Below are 23,505 nucleotides of genomic sequence, written 5' to 3' on the forward strand. Positions count from 1 at the left end.
GACATAAGTTGGAGACAAAGGAGAGAGCACATTAATTCATTACTTCTGTACTTATTCTAGATTGAGCTTCTTGTTGTCTCATGCTTTTTGTTTAACCATTGATTGACAGAACCAAAATAGTCATAGTATAGCATGTCAAAAAATGTCATGACAAAGTCATAGACTAGCATGTTTAAAAGAGTATAAAAAAGCCATAGTATAGTATGTCTAAAATAATAATAGAAAAGTCATAGTATAGTATATCTTGTACAGTGCCAAAAAAGTAATAGCATAGTACTTATGTCAAAAAAAGTAATTACAAAGTCACAGTATAGTATGTCGAAAATAGTCAAAAAGAAGTCATAGAATAGCACATTTAAAAGAGTAGAAAAAAGGTCATAGTATAGTACGTCTAAAAGCCGATTTTGTGTACTTTAAGGCACAGGATTATAAGGATTGAACACTGAGGCCAAATCCCAATGTCCCCCCTTACGGACTCACAGACTTTGAGGCGCTCTCCCGCGAAGTCCGTGAGAGTTTAGGGATGTCCCACTGTCAAATCCTAAAGTGTTTGAGGGCTCTCTGGCAGACATTTTGAGCCCTTTATGAACCCTTTCCGTAAGTCAGCATGGTATGCTGACTAAGGGAATTACCCACAAGTCATAGCAATGTGGCGTTAAACACGGGGTAACCAGTGGATGCATGGAGACATTAAAAAAAGGTAAACAAAGAGGACGGCTCACGTGTGTTCAGCTTGTCTTATTATATTTACTCAGAAACATTAAGGGTTAAAGATGGAACAAAAAATAAACTTGAAATCAGAGGATATTTATTTATTTATCCATCAAATATTTGATTTTGGTTTTTTTTGTTGAAGATGTTTTGACATAAATAAGTAAATATATTATATGAAGTGACCTCATCTTGTGAGGAAAGAGCCTGGAAAACGTTCAAATCAGGGAATACAAAGTATAAAATAAATACCCACAATTATACATTATATTTGTTTTAGTTTTCATGGTAACGTGATATGTTGCAGCAAAGTGCTGTCCCATTCATATTTACACCATTTCGAGCCCTTGCAGCCTCTCACACTCAACCACTTACCAGGTGACATCAATTAAGTCCTTGAGGGTTCAGGGCTTAGGGTTTAGGGAGGACATTGGGATTTAGCCTGAGAGTCCAAGTTTTTCCAACTTCCTGAACATCACTTCCTGTTACTCTGACTATTTACTGTTATCTTACTTTCTGTTCAGTGCAGCTATTCACAATCGCCACTAGGTGTTGCTAGAGGGCATATAAAATAACCAATACATTGATTCCAATACAATGTTGAAAAAGGTCATAGTATAGAATATCAAAAAAGTCATAAAAAGTCATAGTATAGCACGTTTTAAAAAAGGCACAACATAGTCATGATATAGTATGTTGAAACGTCATAGGCAAGGCAAGTTTATTTACATAGCACATCTCAACAACAAGGTAATTCAAAGTGTTTCACATAAAACCATCATAGTATAGTATATCCAAAAAAGTCGTAGTATAGTATGTCAAAAAAAGTAATATTATAGTATGTTGAAAAAGTCATAAAATACTAATAGTATAGCACGATAAAGAAAGTCATAAAAAAGTCATAGTATAGTATGTTGAAAACAGTCAGGAAAAAGTCTTAGTATAGCATTTCCAAAAATGCCATGACATAGTTTGTCGAATTTGTTTTTTAAAGTCATAGAATCGTATTTCAAAAAAAGTACGAAAAAAAGCCACAGTATAGTTTGTCGAAAAAAGTCATAAAGAAGTCATAGTATAGCATGTTTAAAAAAGTAAAAAAAAGGTCATAGTATAGTATTTCCAAAAAAGTCATAGTATAGTTTGTTGAAAAAAATAATTTGAAAGTCCCAGTATAGTATGTCGAAAAAAGTTATAGTATAGTATGTCGAAAAAAGTCTTAAAAAAGTAAAAGAATAGAACGTTTAAAAAAGGCATAAAATAGTCATAGTATAGTATGTTAAAAAAACTCATAAAAATGCCGTCTGGACCCGTGGCCTTTCTCATCTTGATCTTTCTGAGTTCTTTTCTCACCTGGTCAGTTGTGAGGGAAAGGTTGGGGGGTGGGGGCTGTGTGCCATAGTTGGAGAGGGGTGGGGTGCTGGTCATGGAGTGCAGTGTATGAGTATGAGTTTGGAGGGGAGCCAAGTGTTTCGGGGAAGGGGGTGGAGGAGGAGGGCAATCCACAGGGGGTGCAGACAATGCAGCAGGGAGGACTGGATGGGGGGAGGGATGGACGACTGATCAAATCTGTTAAAGAATAAGTTCAGGTCATTCACCCACTTTTGGTCCCCGTAGTCTGTTGGTTGGGCCCCTTGTGGCCAGACATCGCCTGAAGGCCCTTCCAGACTCCATCTTCCTCCTGTAGACTTTTTCACTTCCCTGATCTTCCTCCTCAGCTCCCTCTGCACAGTCTTCAGCTTCTCCTTGTTTTCTGATCTAAAAACCCTCTTCTTCTCATTGAGGGCCTTTATTTCAGGAGTGATCCAAGGTTTGCTGTTGAAAAACAACTGTACAGTCCTGGTGGCTACGGTGTTCTCCACACAGAAGTTGGTGTAGTCTGTTACGCAGTGAGTGAGACTGTCGATGTCCTCCCCATGGGCATCACTGAATACTTCCCACACAGTAGAGTCAAAACAGTCTTTCAGAGCTTTCAACCCTTCACTGTTAACCTTAACTATTGACATTTTTTAATTATTGGTCCCTGATGCCAGGGTGGTGCCACGTTATTATTAATATACATTAATAATCCTATTGACATTAAATATATTGATATCAATAATACATGTATTATACTAATTACCAATCCCGCTCCTGCCAGATCCCAACACTATGACTGAACCCTTCTGGCTTAAACTGGACATGATCCTCAAGCAGGGTGTATATAAATATGGAGACATCATAACCGCATAATTATAGATTAATAGGACGTGTAGAATCAAATTGACAAACGGTCAATTCGGATTATTTAGTCATCATAGAACTGACAATTAAAAACACTGCGCTCATCCACTCTGAACACCTGTTTCCGCAATTAGCTCCGTTAAAACATGATGTCCCTTTAAGAGGAAGGAAATCAAAGGGGGGAAGTGAAGGAAGAGGACACTGCTTCCTCGTAGCACTCACAATCAAAACATTGTCCGTGCGCAATGGGTGAGACTGTATCTTCGAAGGGACATCGTCTTATCTAACACTTGGCCCACATTGTCTGGGGAGCTCCCCGAACACCGTTAGTTGCACCATGCTTCAGCTGAACGACACGGTGGAGCCGGAGAGTCCGGGCGTTGCGATTCTCCACTCTGCAGAAGCCGAGGAGGGGGTCGAGGTTGCCTTCACGCCGCCGGAGGCCGGACGAAGCCTCGGACACGGAGCCTCCGTGGCCTGCTGCCCCCCGTTACAAACGCTGACGCCTTTCCATGTGCATAACCCCACGATGCAAGCGAAAGTGAAGGACTATTTCGTGTTCAGGGTAAGTGAATCGACACCACAGTCGATTTGATTCGCTGATTCTGTATGTCTCTTTAAAATAGCCCCTTTCAATACAAAAGATAAGTGTGATAAATAAACGGCACCGTTCACAGACCATGCTCAAATAGCAGTGCATTGTCAAAGCTACACCAGCACACCACAGGGAGGAATGGGTGATGCTGATGAGTCCTGTTGTGTGATACTGATCTCAGCCAGGCACCATTGAGCAGGCTGTGAGCGACATCAGGACCGTGGCACTCCCTTCTGAGGATGGAGAGGTGCTCAGCGTCTGGCTGCTCGCAGAGTAAGTATCTCAGCAGCATGTAACTGGTTTATTATCAGCCTGAAACACGGGACGGCTGTTGTGAGATGAGCTGCTGTGTGCGCTGTGGGGCCTAATGTACCTTCAGACACATCAGCTGTAGATTTGTTAAAGCTGCAGAGTAAATGTTTGTTTACACTGAGCTGTCAGATTGTAAGGATATTGTTTTCTAATCTAGCTGCTAATTATGTTAAATGGGAGCCAAATAATTTGATCGTTTTTCCGTCATTATCTTTTAGATTTATACATTTATCTTTTTTTAACAATGCAACTGAGTAAACCAAGTAAACTGAGTAATTGTGCTTTACAAAGCAGCTGGCCAATTTGTAAATGTTTGTGTTTCTGCAGAATTGACCACTGGAACAATGAGAGGGAGCGACTCGTGCTTATAACTGATAGGTAAGTCAAAAACTATATTTTGTTGATCCAAATGTTTGAGGAACTATAACCATAATATGACATTTGACATTATATGTCAACATAATTTGACATTTTTTGGTTGTGTGCACAGATCGCTGCTGGTGTGCAAGTACGACTTCATCAACCTGTTGTGTCAGCAGGTCGTCAGGATCTCTCTCAACGCTGTAGACACCATCTCAGTGGGCGAGTTTGAGTTCCCACCCAAATCCCTTAACAAGTATGCAAGCCTGTTTTATGTGTTTTAACATCTACTGTATAGAAAGGTTCACAAAATGATGTACAGGAAAGAAAGTGTAATATTCATAATAAAGAGATGAACTTTAATAGATAATAGAAATTAAAGGCTGTATGAATTCAGATTTTTCTTTCGTCTCTTTCTCTAAACATACGTGGCTCAGCTTGGTGACTTGGTAGCTGGCTGATCCTTGAAATTCCAACAGCTCTTACTGTTTTCTTACAGGAGAGAGGGCTACGGGATTCGTGTCCAGTGGGACAAACGTCCTCGGGCCTCGTTCTTAAACCGCTGGAACCCCTGGTCTACAGACATGCCCTACGCCACCCTCACAGAGCACTCCATGGCCCACGCTGATGAGACGGTGGCCTCTCTCTGCCAGGTACGATCTCTTTAATTGAATGAGACTAACATGCATTTTGATTCATCATCTTCTGGATTATTTAAAAAAAAAATGAAAAAGAAGATTTTAAGTTGAAATAAGGTAAATAAGGTACATGAACATGTTTAGTTTATCTGTGTGGTGACCACTGGTGCAGCAGTTAATTCATGCAAAAACTGCTCTAGCAGTCACAGCTGATAACAGACTGATTGCTGCCTTGAAAATCAGTCATTCCTTGAGAGAAGGAATGTTATTCATACAACTTAAAAACAGTGTAGGCATGTCTTTGTGTATGAACAGTTATTTTCAAAGTTGTTTTTCTTGTTGGCAAGGCAACAATAGGGCCTGGGGCAATGTTCTGGGGGTATGACTGTATCTTCTCCTTCAGAGCCATTAGCATTGTGACATGTAATAAATGGAGCAAGATAATTTTAGCTAAACTCTCAAGTATATCCATTATTCCACACTTGAGAGTAGCTCCAGAAGATGATGCTTTCATCCTAGACATTGCCTGTTATTATAGATACAAACTAACATAATTGATTGGAAGTTTTTTTGGAGGGGTGTTTCAGTTTCATCTTCTTCTTCTTTTTCTTACCAAGTTGGACAACTTCAGGACCCAGCTGGTGCAGGCAGTGAAGAAAGCCCATAGGGAGCACCCCATCCCCGGTCGGGCTAACGGTGTCCTGATCTTGGAGAGACCCCTGCTCATCGAGACCTATCTAGGTATCATGTCCTTCATCAACAATGAGGCCAAGTTGGGCTACTCCATAACCCGTGGCAAGATTGGCTTCTAAAAATCAAGTTTCTCCAAATTACAACTGAATTCAACCCATGTGTCTGTGTTACACTGCGCTGTCTGAGAGAAGCTGTCGCTCCACTACAGTGTAATGCGCAATCTGTGTGTGTGTGTGTGTGTGTGTGTGTGTGTGTGTGTGTGTGTGTGTGTGTGTAAATTGAGCCCATGAGATGTCCACACCTCCCAAATTGGTGTGGTAAAGTGGTCAGCCTACTGTAGGTAAATAATGCGCAGCACTGCATGGATTGTCTATGTTTTTTGTTTGTTTTTTTCCGCCCTGAGTACCTTTCCATCAAAGAGCTGCTCGCAGATCTGCCATACCCACGTAGGCCCACAGGAGTGTATGCACATGTGACATAAGTTGGAGACAAAGGAGAGAGCACATTAATTCATTATTTCTGTACTTATTCTAGATTGAGCTTCTTGTTGTCTCATGCTCCTTGCTTAACCACTGATTGACAGACTGCCTAAAACAATGAAGTTAAGATCTTGGTCTCGGGGCGTTATTTCAGGATTGTGCTTTGTTTGGGCTCGTTTCTACAGCAAACCAGCCGACCAGAGTAGAGCAGTGACAAATACAGTGAAACCAAAACACCAGCTAAGAATATGTTCCATATTTGCTACATTAATAAAAAGGTTTGAAATGAAGGATTGCATTATTCTGATCACAGGGCCATAGGGTAGCTTCGCAGAATGGATGGAGGGATTTAGTTTTAAGGTCATCTTACATGATTATTATACACTCTTGAGTGTCAATGAGCCTTGATCAGTGGAGAGATGATAAACTACATGTTATGACCTTCTTCTCTTATTGGCCAGTGTTGTTCTCTCCATGTTTACATTTGCTTATTCATGTCTTTGCTCAGAGGATGGAGCTCATGTTCCACATGGAGAGCTGCTTTAGCTACTACAGCTAAATGTTGTATGTTACAGATGTTTTATGCAACATGAACTTGTAAACCGTGTCTTTATGTTTGTTGATAAGTTGCCTTAAAGGTCCTGCATTCGTTTTAGGCACACGGCTGCATTAATCTCTGCAGTGGGAATAAACGATGGGTTACTAAATGAAATTCACACAGACAAAGATTTACATCATTTCCTCAACTACAACCTGTCTGTATATATCTTGTGAACAAGATTTAGGTGTTTTTTTCCCCCTAAACTGCATCCTATAATATATAATTGTTGTGTTACCAAAGTTAACAGATCATATTTTCATGCTCAACAATGCCAATGAATAATTGTGTCGCAAAATACCCTTTTCTGGTCTTTACTTTTGCACGTTTCCTGCACGTTAAGTTTGCATGACAGATGTTTTATTAAGGAATATCTTCAAATAGATTTGTAAATACTATTTGAGTTTTATTAATCTGCTGTTACTTTGTTGCAGTAAACTCATGAATGCTTCCAGAAAATAAATATTTCATTGCCAATTCTGACGCATTTCATTTACAAGAGATTAGCAACTTACTACAATCATGAACTGCCTGGGCCGAGTACACAAACCTTTTTGATAAACTGAAAGATGTACAAACTTTAGCACTCACCGTAAGCTGTTATTTATGACAAAATTTATTCAAAAATAATTACACAATTTCAAGGTAAAACACATACAAAATACGTAAGTACAGTGAACTCTATAAAACTTTGTAAACCTATCTTTTCACAGTGTTCGAAACTAGTTTGGTTATTTAAAAAAAAAGTGATTTGTCTGTCGCTTGGGAGGAATGTCATGGCAGGTTTTTCATGTTTTCGACTTGAAGAGAAAAGGAACTTCCCAGTAACCTGCACTGAGGGCCTTAAAAACTTGACGAGAAGCTACAATTCAGCATGCGAAAGTTGAGATTTTGAGTGTTCTCGTCGGTCATTTCCTCATCACCATAACACATTCCCAGCCAAGTGTGTATTGCCAAATAAGCTAGACCTGTAATCAAGTTATTCTCGAGACCTGTGCTTCTGTGTTATCTACTTGTCCTCCTGGTCGGTGTCCATGTAGCACAAACACAGCTGCTCCTTTCCGAGCAGGATCAGAGAGTCTCCACTGCAGTGCCAGTTTAGTGACTGGACCTGTAAACCACCTGGCAGAATAGAGAGAGGGGAAAGTGTTATGACTACACATCTAAACATAGACAAAACAAAGGTAAAATAAACCATTGTGCATAACAATCCACATTCAACTTTGATCAAATTGTCAGCCCTAAAAACTTGTATTGATCCTGACTTGGTGCTATGACCATTTCATTTTCTGTTTTTTTACTTTGCGTTTTTCAGTACAACACACCCACCTAAATCAAAATGAACTGCAGCATCACAGATGAGCATTAAAAAGGTAAAGATTTCTTCTGTTTGCATTTCAATTGGTGGGATATATTTTCTTTGCACAGGAAGAAACAATTTGAAAAGAAAAACTAAAAGGATCAGTGTGTAGAATTTAGGGGGATCACCTGGCAGAAATATAATATAATATGGATAAGTATGTTTTCTTTAATGTATAATAGCCTGGGAAATAAGAATTGTTGGGTTATCTTCACCTTAGAATGAGCCGTTTATGTGTACATACAGAGCGGGTCCTCTTCCTTGAGCTGGCTGACATGTTTCTACAGTAGCCCAGAACGGACAAACCAAACACTGGGTCTAAATAGGGCCATTCGCATTTTCATGTCGGCTACGCTTGGCACAGAGGAAAAGATTGAGTTGGTTGCAATCTGCAACCTCACCGCTAGATGTCGCCAGACCCTACACACTGCAGCTTTACCCTTGACCTGCATTTCAATAGAATCAAGCCAATGTCACAAAACGCAAGTCCTAGGTTTGACCTCTTGCTGCGAACATGCAGAAGTTGCCTTAGGCAGCTGGGTTAGGGTTAGTCATTAGAGAGAGACGTTAGAGTGCACTTGACCACCATAATAGAGCTGTGTATTCAAGCTGCTCGACGGTTTCAACTCTTAGTGGTCGAGCTCGTTACCTTCAGTGGGGACTTGGACAGAAACGCAGCCTGCCAGGGACCAGAGATAGAGTTTGGTGTTGCCTGTACACAGTGCCAGCCGGGGCCGTCGGGGGTCCCACTGAAAGCAACGCACAGCCGATGTCTGCTCAAGCACAGCCACCAGGCTCAGCTTCTGCATGTCCCACACCCACACAACACTGGCCATGTTGTCTGAAGTCAGAGAAACATATATTATAGAGCCATGAAACACTAGCATTGCAGCAAAAATAAATTAACACTAAAGTTTATGACCAGTAATGTGGAAACTGTTATTTACATATAATACAGTATACAGCCACCAACTGCCTACCAATGACAAGCTAGATTGAAGACTTTTAAATATATTCTTTAATGCCATTTGTAATTAAAGTTAAGCCCAACTTTTCAATAACCACATTTGAAGAAATCAATGACTTGGGGTAGGGACAAATTTGCTCAAATGTTTATTGTAACAATAAACATCTGTGTGACGTTAATGCAAGATGCATATGGGAAATTATATAAAAAAACAGATGTTACCAATTATTTTGAGAATTTAAAGTTACAAAAAGGTTTTTTTGTGTTGATTTTGGCAGTCCCTGTGGACGAAAGTCCCGTCAGAAGACCTCTCAGTCTGAGCTGAAGGAGTTTCTGGTGAACCTGCATGATTTCATCAAACAAGCATTCCCTCTGATGGTCTTGTTTACTTATGCAGGTGATATATAGATGCATCAGTATTAAACTGAGACAGTTTCATAAGCAGATAAAAGTTCCTCACAGTAACTTTAAATTGCAATGTCAGAAAAAAAGATTCCTAAAACCCTACTTCCCATGTCTTAACATTCTCAAGACTTTTGCAAAAATTGCTTTTAGACATTTAAATAACCATTAAGGCCTAATTTTTAGATGAATTAATTCAATGCCCTTTAAGACTTTTTAAGGGTCCGCAGGAACCCACTTGGGTTCACAACGAACGGCTGTGAGGTTTTACCGTTTTTGGTGGCTAGATAGCGACTGTCTGAGCTGAATGCCAAAGTAGAGACACCAATCTTGGGGTTGGCTCGGTCCGGGTCTGGTTTGACCACAGGAATCTGGACTGGCAATAGGCAGATCTCGTCTGGAGTAGTCAAGCAGAATTTGAGTTAATTGACCTCAGTAGTTTTATTCAAATCCTGATTTTAGATTACTCTCTTCAAAAGCTGACATACATTTGCTCTGGGTGTTGAAGAGGGTGGTGCCAATTGTGATGTTGTGTAGTGATAGGTCATCAGTGCCAACAGCTGTCCTCTTCTCCACTTCCTTATACACAACCTTGAAACACAACACAACAGTTAATAATTGAACTGCAATATCTTCAAGGCTCGTCATGAATGCTGGGAAATACTCACTGCTTTTGTGTTGTTGATGGACGCTGGGTGCTCAAACTGTGTGATTTTCTTCCACGTGATATGATTGAGGATGCGCACCTGACATGAGGATAAAGTCTCGTCATTTACTTTGAACAGATATTGATAACATAACAAATCATATTATAGGATTATGTCAAAACATATCAGACACTTAAAAGTTTAAACTATTTTTTATTTGCAGAAATGAATGAGCCCATTTCTCTGAGCTCCACTAATTTTATACATCATAGTCTGTTTACAGGTCACAACTGAAAAAAGTTGTATGTCTTTTTGTGGCTCAAAATGTGCAGAGCCTGATAAATTGCTTCAAGTGTCATCACTCATTAGTTGGGGCTGACGACTTCAAGATGATTGAAAAAGAAAAAAAAAAATCTAGGGGTGTGGAATTAGAGAAACGTGACCTCTGTTCCCCATTCATATATGCTGCTTGAGACCAGCAGCTTGAGGCCACATTAGCTACTAGCATGACACATCTGAATCTCTGACTAAACCGTCCCTGGTCCAGTTGCATTGTGGATAGCATAGGTGACCGTTTTTTGACAAAGAAGAAGCTAAATTAAAAAATTATCCTTTCTTTTAAAACTGTCCATTGTGCGTCTGATAATGTTAGAGCAGTGTCAATGCAATGCCAAACCAGTGGAGTACTATATTAAGGCACATGGCTTTACAACCATTACCAATAGTTATGTCCTTTCAAGCTATAATGTGATCCTATTTTTCAATGTCGACAGCAATCAAGAGTTTGTCCATACTTTTTCATCAAAGCTGCCAATGGCCAGGAACTGGCTGCTGGGGCTCCAGGTCACAGACTTGATACCCAGCGACCACTCATAGGCACTGTAGGTCGACAGCAACCGGCCATCCAAAGAATACAGCAACACCTTGTACTGTGGGGATGATACAGACACACATGAAACAATAGAGCTATACATTCCTCCTGTTTATGTCCCCACTAGGCAATAATGATGCCTCACAATAACAGGTGATTCCTTCAAGAAACACTGAAGTCATTTATTTACATATACAGTTCTATTAATCAGATTTAACAGGGTGTCAAGTTGTTTTTTTCCTGTTGCTAGTACTAAATAGTAGCACATTTTTATCAAATGACAGCTTTGTAAATAGAGTGTTTTGTAAATGTGCTTCTTGTTGAACTCAATACTGACTGATGATAAGCAAAACCACACACTATGTCACTAAGTAACATTTGGTTTGCGGGGATCCAATGAATGAGCTCATATCACAAATCTGTCAACATTTCTAACGTTGCATGTGGGAGCTTTAGGGTACCTTGTATTGTGACTTTTTCAGCAAAGCAGTTCTTTTCTGTTATACTACGGTTTCATACCTCCTCAGTGTCTTGTACTACTGTAAAGTGGGAATTTCCCCTCAAGAGATCAACAAAGTCTCCTTTTATTTTACCTTGTATCTTTACTTATGCAAGGACACTTGTGTACTTATTCATATAGAGGATATGATGTCAAACATATGAACACCGGCCTCAAAAATCAAACTGTATAAATGTGGTTGTCTACTTCTATGAAGCGCGGCCCTGGACTGGACTCCTACAATGGAGGGCTCAACTCTCAACGGACCATTCTTAGCCAGCTGCTTCAGTTTCCATATCTAAGTGTGAAACAGTAGCCTCTGTTTATTTGTTAATGAAACTTTAAAAGCTATGGTCGGCAACTCTGGAGAGTAATTTAGATTTTGAAAGCACCCAGCCCCTTTTCAGGTGTCTCTCCAAGGCCACGGACGGGCTCATTACAGGCCTGTGACAGCCAGTTCTTTTTGATCAGAGCTAGATCATTTTGACCGGTTCCGCATGTTGGCCCAAAGGTTAATTTACAGTCTATGGCCTAGGTTGTTTTATTGACAAATTGAACTGTTCAGACAGGGTGCAGCGAGCTCCGTGGCACCGGGCCCAGTGAGTGTAGGCCTGGCTCCGTGGTGGCTGACTGTTGAGAACACCTGTGACCTGATCTAAATGCGGAAATAAACTACAGCAAAGCCAACAAAAAATAAGATAAATTATGAATTCCTTTAAGATTTACAACAAAAACATTAAAATTTCTTCACCTCTAAATGGATAAAGCGCTTTGAAATGCAGCATCAAAGCTTATTGAGTGAATCATTTTGTGTTTGTTTCTTCAAAATGAAACGGTTAGTTAGCGGTTAAAATTAACCAAAACGGGCAACCCTAGTCAGAGCACTTGATTAATTGATGCTGTCAGGATTTAAAAGAGAATTTCTACAAAAAATGCTAAAATGAACGCCTGCCCTAGCTTTAAATAGTGATCCACTGGAGCAGATAGACTTTAGTTCCTGCTTGACAAAACTAGCAAGGCAGTTAATCTATCCTGTTCTCTTGTGAAATGTTAAGTCTGTAAAGAAAAGGACTCACCTCCAGGCAGCTATCCCACACTGCCAGCACACAGCCATTGGGAGACCACTCCAACCCTGCCAGGTCCTGTGTCTCAGTCTCAAAATGCTGTGAGAGAGTCAAGTTAGATAAAATCAATTTACACTACACATTTACAGAAAACGTACCTTTCTCTGTATAAATTCTTCCTACAGAAAAGAAATGAATATTTGGAGTATGTGAGGCTGTGAAGCTTGTACATCATGTAGCAAATCATTTTTTAGATGTTTTATTAAATCATATTCCCTGTCACATACATTTAGATTTCTTCACGGTTGCTGACTCAAATGTCAAATGTAAAACCACGGTCATAAAACTCGTAAAAAAAAATACTTACTTACCCTCAGTAAATGCCAGTCGTCACACACAAACACACTGACATAGTCTTTGCAGTCACGGCGTTCAGCCAAGGCCATGTAGCAGCCATCTCTGCTGAAATCTATACCTGTGGGTGAAAGATGATGGGAGAAAGCTATAATCAGACCAGTTATGGCATTTAATCAGCAGTATGATACTTTACAATGACAATTACACCGTAACAACAAATGCATGTTAAAAAAAAATAAACACCAACTAGAAATCAACCTAGAAGGATGTGCATTAGTTAGGTTTAATGCCTACACAGTTTAAGTTAGTATAGTTCATGAAATTAATGTATCAAGTAATAACATGTTTTAATATTTAGCTTTTAGCTCAAATTGATCCCTCAGAGGAGGTTTAGTAACAGCAACAGCAAGGAATAAATAAATGCAATGACGCAATAAAACATATTTTCAACTTTAGTAAAAATCATCCGTATATATTGGCTAGAAAAAAGCCAACTATCTATTCTCATAACTGAATATGTAGCCTCGTGACTTCCTGTTTATTTCATCCAATGTAATTATCTGACACTTCGGCACCATCAGGTCTTTGGTATGCGACTATCACGGCCATATTATTTATATGACGGTTTAGGGGATACACGGGTCGCAGAGGGACATAGTATTGCATGCTGAAAATGAGGAGAGTCATGGACAATCATTTTTCCCCCAAGCTGCTGACAGGCCTGTTATGAAGAGCATGCCCCATTTACTGAAGAGGGCCACAGCTGTCAGCGAAGAGGACCATAGTTTGGCCTCATACCCAGGGTCGCGCCACAAGGTAAAGAATGGCGTGTGATTCCTGGGGCGTGCCAAGGCACTCAGACCAGCGGCCCTGCTCCCAGGTACTCATGGTTATACATATACAATCATAAGCCACAGAAAAATATATAAAGCAATATCATTCTCATACTGACCTTTCTGACATGCTTTGGGATACTTGATGTAAGACACAGCTTTGGTGCACAGGGACCAGACGGTGACTCTCAGCTGTCAAGGCACCAGAGGAAAGAGGAAAAAAAAAAATCACTGTGGATTATCTCACAAGTGAAAGTATAACAAGCACAGCGTACTGCCAGGCAGCGCAAAGGGCATACATACATCCAAGTTAGTGCCGGAGAAATACTGGACTTTACACACCAATACATATATAATGGTTTCGAGATGGGGTGTTGAAGCAAACAGTGATTTTACAAGCCACTTTGAGAAAACTGCACGACAATTGTGGACCAGATACCCTCTCTACTAGACTTCGACTACTCTAAATAAGATGAATTCGACCTCTAGCCTTCGGTAAGACGTTCTTAACTGTGGCTGTGATCTAATAAGTGTTGTCTATGGTGACTGGGTGTCAACAGCGGCCTAATACGAGCTCAATACCCAGGCTGCTATCCTTATGAGGCCTCCAAGTGCTCCTCTGCACCTAAAGATGTTTCCATCAGCAGAACAGATCCAGACTACAGGCTAGCATGGTCCACCACGCCCATTAACGGCTGTGGACAGAGTGCCTTATGTCTTTGAAGAGGTCCATGATAAATCTCTGAGAGGGATATAAGACACTGACATGGAATCCGTCCTTCATTAGATGGATGGCCCTGTTGGGCCCCGAGTGTGTGAAGTGTATTTCCACAGGGAATGAACACGTATGTTCAAGGGGTTGCAGTAACTGACAGGGATCGAAAGAGCTTATACCCATTAATTTAGGACTTGAGCAAATATTAAATGAACAGACCCGAAACATCTCGACACATGTAGGATCAGTCCATTGATGTAATGTTCGACAAGTGTCGCACATTAACAGCAAGTTGCACAGCCAGCAGGTTGTGGACATTCCCACAAATGAGAAGCAGAGCCAAAGAATAACAATCTGGCCACAAGTCGGTATAACAAAGACCACGTGTGCTAATGCTCAGTTTCGACAGCTGTCACTCAAATACCAACCAGTCGCACTTCAACAAGATTGGTGGCACTCAGCCAACAGAGAAGCATATTTGACTAAAGGACCAGTACGTTGTGTTGTATCTTGCCATTCAAGAAACAAGGTGCACATGAGCATTTAGGACACTGTTAGAGAAACTGTGGTCTGTACTACTGTACCATTGCATGGGTGTTAAGGTGTTCACAGAGAACGCTGCAATCCCACTGTGAACAATAACAAGACAAGAATGAGAATTTACATTTATTACACATAGAGTACAGTGGTCATTACTAACATAAATTATCAAGGGCATGCAAGCACAACACTGGAACATTAAGGGTGTTGAATGCATGGCACTCATACCTTCCTTTAAAGCTTACAGTAAGCCAATACACTGTGGGTGCATTAAGCTATGTGGGATCATGTTTTGATCGTTAAGATGCAAAAATGTTTAACTTTTACTAGTAGTTGTGTACGCCTCTGGAGAGATCCCTGTATAGACACATAAATAATAACATATATTTTGGCAATTCAAATTTGAGCCTACCCTTAATGCTGTATTTTGCATTAGAGAATGTACAATGCTAAAACTACTGAAGTGACAAGGCTTTCATCAAAGTGTCCAGACAGACATTTGAACTGGGCAAAGGCTGTCACCCAACTGGGCTGAAGTGTCGACTCTCCTGTTTGGTCGAGACATCCAGCTGTGCAGAGCCTGTAATAACACCTCACTGCACACTTCCTGGACATCCCCCTCAGACATGGTGCCATGGCAACAAATATCAATACTGCTCAAACACAAACACACTTACACTTCTTGAACCCGCCACATAAGGGATGAGTGGAGATCCAGACCTGAAAGGCAGTGTAACTTTAAACTGGGTAAGAGGGTGGGTAGCATGAAGAAAATAGGTGGGAAATGCTTTTCCATGTGGGGTGCTATGCAATAAGATCCTTAGTTGGTAAAGCTACACTTTAGATGAAGTATCCTCACCAAAAGGTGAGCAGTAGCTTGGGGATGGGGGCTAGAGACTTGAGGGTGGCATGAAAAGACTAAACTCAAATATAACAGCTGCTGTTTATCCATCAGAGATGGAAAAATTCCCGTCTGTGCCGTGGTTAGCATAACTGCAACTGGTGATCAGTAACGGCTGTAATTACAGACAAGTACATTTTTCTATAGTTTTGATCACTAAATGTACAAGAATTCCAGATTAGAGATGCTTTCTTAGTTTCCATCACATTTTTATCTAAAAAAAAAAAAAAAAAAAAAGGGGTGGAGGCGCTGCAAATTATTGTTTTATAATACTGTACCTGCAAATCTCTTTGAGACTGTAACTGTAATCAGGAAGTGTACAAATCATATCCACTTGACATGTTATGACAAGACAATCTTCTTAAGACACTGCCAAATGGGACAATTAAAGCTAATTTCCACCATCACATCCACTTAATATCTATTAGCAAGTATTCATGACAAGAAAACCAAAGAATTTGGGAACCTTACCAACAGTGCAGCCTGTACGAAACATGAGAACCACAATCAGATGTGGACCAAAGTTACTGACAGCAACCTGGAATAAAACCTATCTATCAGCCATTCTTGTTGCTCGCCTATGTGAGTGGGAGAGAATGGGCGAGTGTTTCTGATGCCATGTAGGTCTATCTGTCAGCAGAGGATTAGACTGCAGGCATTCCACATAGGAAGCCATCTCAAACCAATATAGCCTATTTCTCCTGTTACAGCCTCATGATTCTACCAAGGAACTGGAGCCTCTTGCAGCCCACACATAGGTATGGGTGAGCTATTGTCCCGCCTTGCAGGGAAGCAGCTGCCTACATTTGCAGTTTAGTCCAGTAGCGTTGTTGCCAACAATGCTACGCGCTAGCAGGTCTCCAGCAGTACTGGCCAAGAATGCTATTGCTAATCCAAGCCCAACAATGTAAATAAAAAAACCATTAGAGAAGTCAAGCTCAATGATGTCCTTGGCTGGAGTTTTTCCACCCTCACTTTATCACATGGATTAACATGGATGTGTGAGTGGCATTTTGTAAGGTCCTAAGATAAACGATGGCAATGGGAATTCAAATAGAAGACAACTTGCGTGAAGTCTCACAACACATAGGTTAGGTTTCAGCAATGAGACTTTCTATTAAATCAGTGACACGGCGCCATCCCATATTTAAAAACAACTGTTTTTTTCAACACGTCTGGCTCAAAACTCGTTGTAGATCTAACTTGGGACATTTGAGGAAAAACTGAAAAGCATTTGTAGCTGGCTGGACAAGAGGTCCTTACCTGTAGTACGTCTACGGCTGCCACCCTGTTAGCACTATAGGGACACAGTATGCTTTGTCACTCTCCCACTGTTATACTGTCAGTTGTGAGCTAATAAATGATCGTGTACCTGCCAGTCACAAAGATCTGACAATATTCTGTTTGGGTTTGAAAAGAAAACACAGTAACAGCTACAAACGGACAGTCAGACACACACAGCCAACTAAGCAGATTTACTGACACACACACACACACACACACACACACACACACACACACACACACACACACACACACACACACACACACACACACACACACACACACACACACACACACACACGATCCACACCATAGGCAGCTGTCCCTAAACAAGTTAATATAGCAGGCTGTTTATGAGTGGGGCTGAAATTCAAACCCAACACGAACACCCGTCTGGCACAGCCTTAATGAAATGTTGGGCTGGGGTGAAGGTAAGTTCAGTGGACCCCTTGGCAATGTGGTAGCCGGTGCTTATTTTGCATCTGTTAAATTAGTTTTTCAAACTCGACGACTAAAGGATGCCAAGTAACTTTTAGTGGTACTCAGCTTGCGGCTCATGTTTAGCCAGGTGATAAGGGCACTAAGTAACACGTTTATGAATGCACAACAGGCAAGAGGATGTTGAGACATGGACTACCATGAAACGCATGTCATTATTAAACCATAACAAATACCCATCAGTGATTTACAGAAAGTCTCGCCATGACAATCAAGAATGAGGAATAATATGTCGATAATACTGCGTCAGGTCTTGACATTTTCAGGAAGTACAGGATTCTCCATCTAAAGAAACAAATGGCTTTACTCAAAAGGTTGGAAAAAAAACAAGCTACACAAAACATCTAAAAGAGGTGTTTAGGGAATACTGAAATAGGGCTGCAACTACCAAATACTTTCATTATCGATTAATCTTCTTATTTTCTCTATTAATCGTTTGGTCTATCTGTCAGAAAACTATTTTTTTTTTTTAGGCCGGAATCAAACTGCTTGCTTTGACACCACTCACAACAACTGGTATCAGTTCATCTATAAAACTATAATTGGTAAAACCCCCACATATCTCCGCTCTCTATCATCATCTCCAACAGTAACCGCAATGTACGCTCTAGCAACTTCATCAACATGGTCATTCCAAAAGTCTGCACCGTCTTCAGCCGCTTCTTGATGTGGTTTGCTGCTACAAGCGACTAGAACGAGTCGCAAACGAAGCTAAAACTCCAAATCCTCATTCAGTTACCGTCCTTCAATAACTCTTTACAAACGATAGTCTCAGAAACAGTTGCGGTGATAAGAGTTTGTTTCTACCTAAACACTTGTTTTTAATATATTGTATATATTATGTTGTTAGTTTTGTATGAGATTAATTGAGATGTTTCTATGTTTTATTCATTTGTAACGACTTGCTTCCTGTTGCTGCCTTTTTGGCCAGGTCGTCATTTTAAATGAGAGCTGGTTCTCAATTGACTTATTTGGTTAAAAAAAGGTTAAATAAATAAATCGAAACTTGGAACAATTACATGCTGACATTTTTGCGGGAAAAAACAATTTATCGATTATCCAAATCACTACCAATTATTTTTCTGATGATCGAATAATCGTTTCAAGAAATTAATCCCAGAAAGCAGTTTATATTGGTTATGATGAGTCATTTGACAATTTTTTTTGATATTGATAATTTGAACTATAGTGCTCTATGCAGATGCTATATCTTCTTAGGGAAAGAGCCTCGGTTCTATTTCTTTAAGACGCAGACAGACACAAAGCAGACATTCCACAGACACTTGCACTCCCTGCACCCTTCTTCAGACCTGACACAGTTGTGTGTTGGGCCACAACACCTGTCAAATGATTTCCGGAGTCAGGTTCAGCATGACAGACACAGCCCAAGACGGTGCCCCCATCATATTCCACATGGACAGAGGGTAGCTGCTATAGCTTCTCACCCCTTACAACACGAGCTTACTATGAAGTGAATGTAAACCAGGAGTCAAGAGGACTTGAATGGAACTAAACACATCTTTATTAGTCTGGGTTTAATTCTGCAGACTGTTATAAACAACACTCAACGTCTCCTGACTCGTTCTCTTCATTGGCCTGTTTTTGGCAGGAGGGATCAATTGTCACATTGCTTTTCACACGATGCAGAATTGAAGTATTTAAAGTAATGAAACAAAATCTCTCTGGTAGTAAAACTGATTTAGTGTACCTTGTTATATTGAAGGGTCAATATTATGGTATGAAAGAATTTCCAATAGAAACCCCCACTAGTTCTGTTTGCTGCTTCCTTTAATTGAACCAGATTCAAGGATATTAATCAATTTCCTGCATTTCACTACTGTATTTTATTTCTTACAATGCTTTTTTGTGTTTTAATTACTTTTTTTTGTTGATGTTTCAATCAATGTTCTTAATTGTTTTTAAATCTCTTTTTCTTTTGCCTAATGTTTTGATGCTTTGAATGCTTTTAAGTGAAGCACTTTGAATTACCTTGTTGAAATGTGCTATACAAATAAACTTGCCTTGCTATAAAAGGAATGCTTGATTATACAAAAAAAACAAAAAAACATTAACGACATAATTCTTAAGGCCACGATTAACAAAACCCCTATATTTCCATCCATGCCCATGCCAATTTACTGGCTGACATTAGCTCTTTACAGATACTGTATATTGGTGTACAGTTAAGAATTGCAGTACAGAGATATACTTTTTACAATGCTAATATTGCAAATATCAGTATCGGACTAAAAGGCCGTCTTGGTATAATACATTATTGATTCATTGATGTGTACACAGATGTGAGGGGCGAAAACACCACCAGCCAAGCTCAGGTTAAGTCAAGCTGAACTTCAGCTCCTTTTCATCCTTTGCTTGCCTCCAAAGTGTGAACTGCATTGAGACTATAGTTTTCACAAAATGTAAGAAACGTGACCAAACAAGACCATTTTGCTCAATGGCAGTAGATTTGTGCACTACTTCTGCTACGTTTATGCCTAGCCTTCACACTACACCGGCCGTTTATAGTTTGAAAACTCCAGGGTTGCGTTTTAGTGTGGATGGGCAGAAACAGAGACCCATGTTCACGTCTTGATTGGCTCTTATCAGTCAAGTAACTAACATTCCACTAAATGTGTCCCTGTTTTAGTGTATGTGTGTGGAAAACAGAGGAAGATCTTAAGTATTAAACAAGATACTCATATTTTCTGTAACTAAGCAAACGCATAGTAAACAATCTGCTTTCCTGTTTACACAGCACATGCATGCTGTACATGAATGGTCATGTGAGATGCGTTTTCAGGCACGTTTGTATTAACAAAAACATATATACACACACACACACACACACACACACACACACACACACACACATATATATATATATATAAAAAAATAAATCATTTTTGTTGTTGTTTGTTTATGCTTGGTTTTCAAAACACGATTTTGTAAACAAAAACGTATTGGTTTGAGTGTAGCCTAAGAACATCATTAATAGGAGTTGCTGCCAAAGAAAATACCAGACATAGATTGGAAGGGCATATCTACATTGCACCCATGTTCCAGAGGTACTTGAGACCCATGTATGACAGGACGCTAACAGGAGGGGAACTATGAAATCAGGCTGAATACATGCAGCAGGTGGGGGGGGTGTAGGGGCGGTCAAGACAGTCTCTGGTGTCTGGCTATTTTCAGGTCCCCCTTCCTTGTGGGCCAGCAACAGTTGAAACCAGACAAGCATATGCATAAACACACTTTCGTGTGCATGAATGCATGCACGCACCAACTTCACACTCACATGGAACTCGGTGGTGTTGAGAATGTGACGTCCGTCCGGACTCCAGCGCGAGGAGACTAGTCCTATTGAGCCCTCATCAATCTTACAGTGCCAGTCTGGCTGTTCAAGAGACCACACCTGAAGAGAAACAGAGTGACAGAAGGACAGCAATCAGCCGTCACTGATGATATCCGTCATACGCATCCTGCATCTCCCCAAATTTTATTTTAAACAGTAAGAAACACTTGAGCATCAGAAACCATGAAAGACTGGCGGTGGATACCCCTTCAAAGGTAAGCTACTTGCTCCGTGATGCACATAAGACTGACATTACACTAACGTGCAAAACTTGTTTTTACCACTGCAGTTCTTTAAAAGAGAAGAGTAATTATTACAGGCTCTGTCTCTCGATTAGGATGCAAGTTTTTCAAAACGTTTGTGGATATAAGTAATAACCCTATTTTACATTGTCAATTAATCATTCACAGAATTTGTTTAGTATTTTTGAGCCTTCTAGAACAAAGAGGACCTGATTTAAGTGAATTTAAAAAGAAAACAGAAATAAACAGCATGGTTCAATAAATTAAATATCCCTTTGTATTAAGGAAACCAAAATTTTTTCTAAAATAAGAAACAACTGTGATGTAAAACAGAATATGCTTTAAGTAACTGCACTTCAGTGAAATTTACAAAGTTACTCAAACTCAAAACTCCACTAGTGAAGACACAGAATGTATATTTTGAAGAGGAAATATTATTTTTACATTTGTTAAAATTATTTTAATAGTTTGTTAAAACAGGATGTGGTGAATTATTGGCATTATGGCCTTTCAGTCGTTCAATGCAAAACATTCTGTGCAAATAACATCCAAAGAGCACTTCATCTCATGTTTACCTGTCTGACAAAACTCTAGATAAGAAATTATGGATTTTCCAGTCACAAAAACAACAAAACAAAACCACACAGACATACATTCCAATCCTGTTGTTTAAATTGAATTGTCTAAATGATACTTGAAAATATTCATCAATAATGTAATATTTCCATTCTTCGTCTTTATTGTCTCTAATATCTTATTGATTATATGACACAGAAATAATCAAATACTGCATGTCTTAAAACCATATTATATCTACATTTTAAGTGCTTTATTAAACAATACAAATCTAGTGTTTTGCTCACCTGTACCAGTCCCCTCTTGTACATAGCACAGAGGATAAAGAGAGAGTCGGAGGACCAGTCCATGTAGGATATCTGGTCCAAGCAGGTGTAGAGCTGTAGGATCTGCAGTGTGCTTACGTCTCGCACCACCAGCCTGTACTGCACACAGGTAGCCTGACAAGTACAGCCAGAGAGAACAACACTTCTAACTCACTTCACTTGTATATACATTTGTAACTAGCAACCAAAACCAGGGAAATTAAATCAGTGTTAAGAAGTGTTTCTACTGCAATACAAAACTACACATTAGATAAAATATATATAATTAAAAAAATAAATAACACTTAAACACTTACCAAATATTTCCCATCAGGGGAAACTTTGCAGAGTTGGTTGGATTGCTTAAAAACCTCAGAGAAATTCATCCTATGCAAGAAAAAAAAATACAGTTATCACGATAGTTATAATTCTTGTAATATGTAACCTAACTGCTTGAGAGATGTACAGTTTTGACAGACAGCCCACTGGTGTACTTCCCACATGTTAACACGTGATGGCACCATAAGTCCAATAATTAAACACGCTTCACACAGTAAAGATACACACAGGCTACAGTCACAGAAAAATAAATGGTTCTTCCGTCATGCAAGAACAGTCATTGCAAGGGGAAAGCACTGCGTAAAGTCCGATTCATTCAAATCCAAACTCAGCAGAAAGAATTGAGCTACAGGTGGCTAAGTTAGCCTAGCATTAGCTAGTTGGCTCGCAATTAAAAGAAGTAACATTGGCCACACATTAACCCAGTTTGAATCACGACTTAAATGCCATTTCATCGTCTAGCTAGTACTATAAATTAGTTCATGTCTAAGGCTGTAGCGAGAAAGAAGAAACTGTAATGCTAATGGTAATGTTAGCCGTTTGTTAGTTGTCACTGGACTCATTCAACGCTCACGTTAGCATATAGCGTTAACGCTACTAGCAATTCAGCAGTTAGCCAACCTTCACTAGCTTTACCCTTAATTATAAAACTTACCTCTAGCGGCTATTGAGTTGCTTTCGTCAATTAAATGAGATTTAGAAAACTTTTATTCTTCACATGATTGTTTTATGGGCACCGACTGTTGATCTAACTGTTGCTAGTTTGTTTGTATGAGCCAATGATGTCATACCGGTGCTGTCCAATCAAATAGGTTCTGCTGCTGTGTAGTGCCTTCTGGGAAATGTAGTTCATTATTGTGTTTTCTCTTTTAGCTGCGTATGTGTCAGCGTGTGCGCGTGTATGTAACTTAATACATAAGGAACAATATAATTTAGTTTTACAGGCTAATCAGCTTGCCATTTTGTAGGCTAATATAATTGGAATGTTTTTTTTAAATTCATTTTTAACCTCATCATATATCTATACTTTTTCATGTAGTCTGTGGGTTGTGTTATATTCACAGAAGCCGGTCTTTTAGCCAACAGCACAAGATAGGTTAAATTACTTTTCATATTCAGCTGGAAAAGGTTTTCCCGCTTATGTGCG

The 23,505-nt window shown here is 39.8% G+C and overlaps 2 protein-coding genes across 2 annotated transcripts; one reads left to right on the forward strand and one right to left on the reverse strand.

Moving 5' to 3' along the window:
• Window positions 1-3,057: 3,057 nt before the first annotated feature.
• tprg1l (tumor protein p63 regulated 1-like) lies at window positions 3,058-7,083 on the forward strand. Its single transcript, XM_068712942.1, has 6 exons — window positions 3,058-3,496; window positions 3,708-3,799; window positions 4,166-4,216; window positions 4,329-4,454; window positions 4,698-4,851; window positions 5,454-7,083. Exons 1-6 carry the CDS (start codon window positions 3,269-3,271, stop codon window positions 5,646-5,648), a joined length of 846 nt encoding a protein of 281 aa, XP_068569043.1. The 5' UTR covers window positions 3,058-3,268; the 3' UTR covers window positions 5,649-7,083.
• Window positions 7,084-7,226: 143 nt separating this feature from the next.
• wrap73 (WD repeat containing, antisense to TP73) lies at window positions 7,227-23,118 on the reverse strand. The gene is made up of 13 exons (XM_068712946.1): window positions 23,014-23,118; window positions 22,337-22,406; window positions 22,002-22,154; window positions 20,840-20,956; window positions 13,726-13,798; window positions 12,788-12,891; window positions 12,429-12,515; window positions 10,777-10,911; window positions 10,004-10,081; window positions 9,824-9,926; window positions 9,607-9,732; window positions 8,616-8,807; window positions 7,227-7,728 (listed from the first exon to the last, which is right to left on the reverse strand). The coding sequence occupies exons 2-13, from the start codon at window positions 22,403-22,405 to the stop codon at window positions 7,616-7,618; spliced, it is 1,350 nt and encodes a 449-aa protein (XP_068569047.1). The 5' UTR covers window position 22,406; window positions 23,014-23,118; the 3' UTR covers window positions 7,227-7,615.
• Window positions 23,119-23,505: the final 387 nt, after the last annotated feature.

The sequence above is a fragment of the Cebidichthys violaceus genome, unplaced genomic scaffold (genome assembly GCF_023349555.1).
Source record: "Cebidichthys violaceus isolate CVI_PGR_0920_01 unplaced genomic scaffold, fCebVio1.0.p SCAF_184, whole genome shotgun sequence".
NCBI classification, from domain to species: Eukaryota; Metazoa; Chordata; class Actinopteri; order Perciformes; family Stichaeidae; genus Cebidichthys; species Cebidichthys violaceus.

Excerpts from the sequence above, each read along its gene's own strand:
- tprg1l (XM_068712942.1), top strand. The coding sequence starts at position 3,269 with ATGCTTCAGCTGAACGACACGGTGGAGCCGGAGAGTCCGGGCGTTGCG. Across the intron at positions 3,800-4,165 it reads AGCGTCTGGCTGCTCGCAGA|AATTGACCACTGGAACAATG; the intron begins GTAAGTATCTCA and ends GTGTTTCTGCAG. Across the intron at positions 4,852-5,453 it reads CGGTGGCCTCTCTCTGCCAG|TTGGACAACTTCAGGACCCA; the intron begins GTACGATCTCTT and ends TTTCTTACCAAG.
- wrap73 (XM_068712946.1), bottom strand. The coding sequence starts at position 22,405 with ATGAATTTCTCTGAGGTTTTTAAGCAATCCAACCAACTCTGCAAAGTT. Across the intron at positions 9,733-9,823 it reads CTTCAACACCCAGAGCAAAT|ACGAGATCTGCCTATTGCCA; the intron begins GTATGTCAGCTT and ends TGACTACTCCAG. Across the intron at positions 7,729-8,615 it reads TGTCCAAGTCCCCACTGAAG|GTGGTTTACAGGTCCAGTCA; the intron begins GTAACGAGCTCG and ends CTATTCTGCCAG.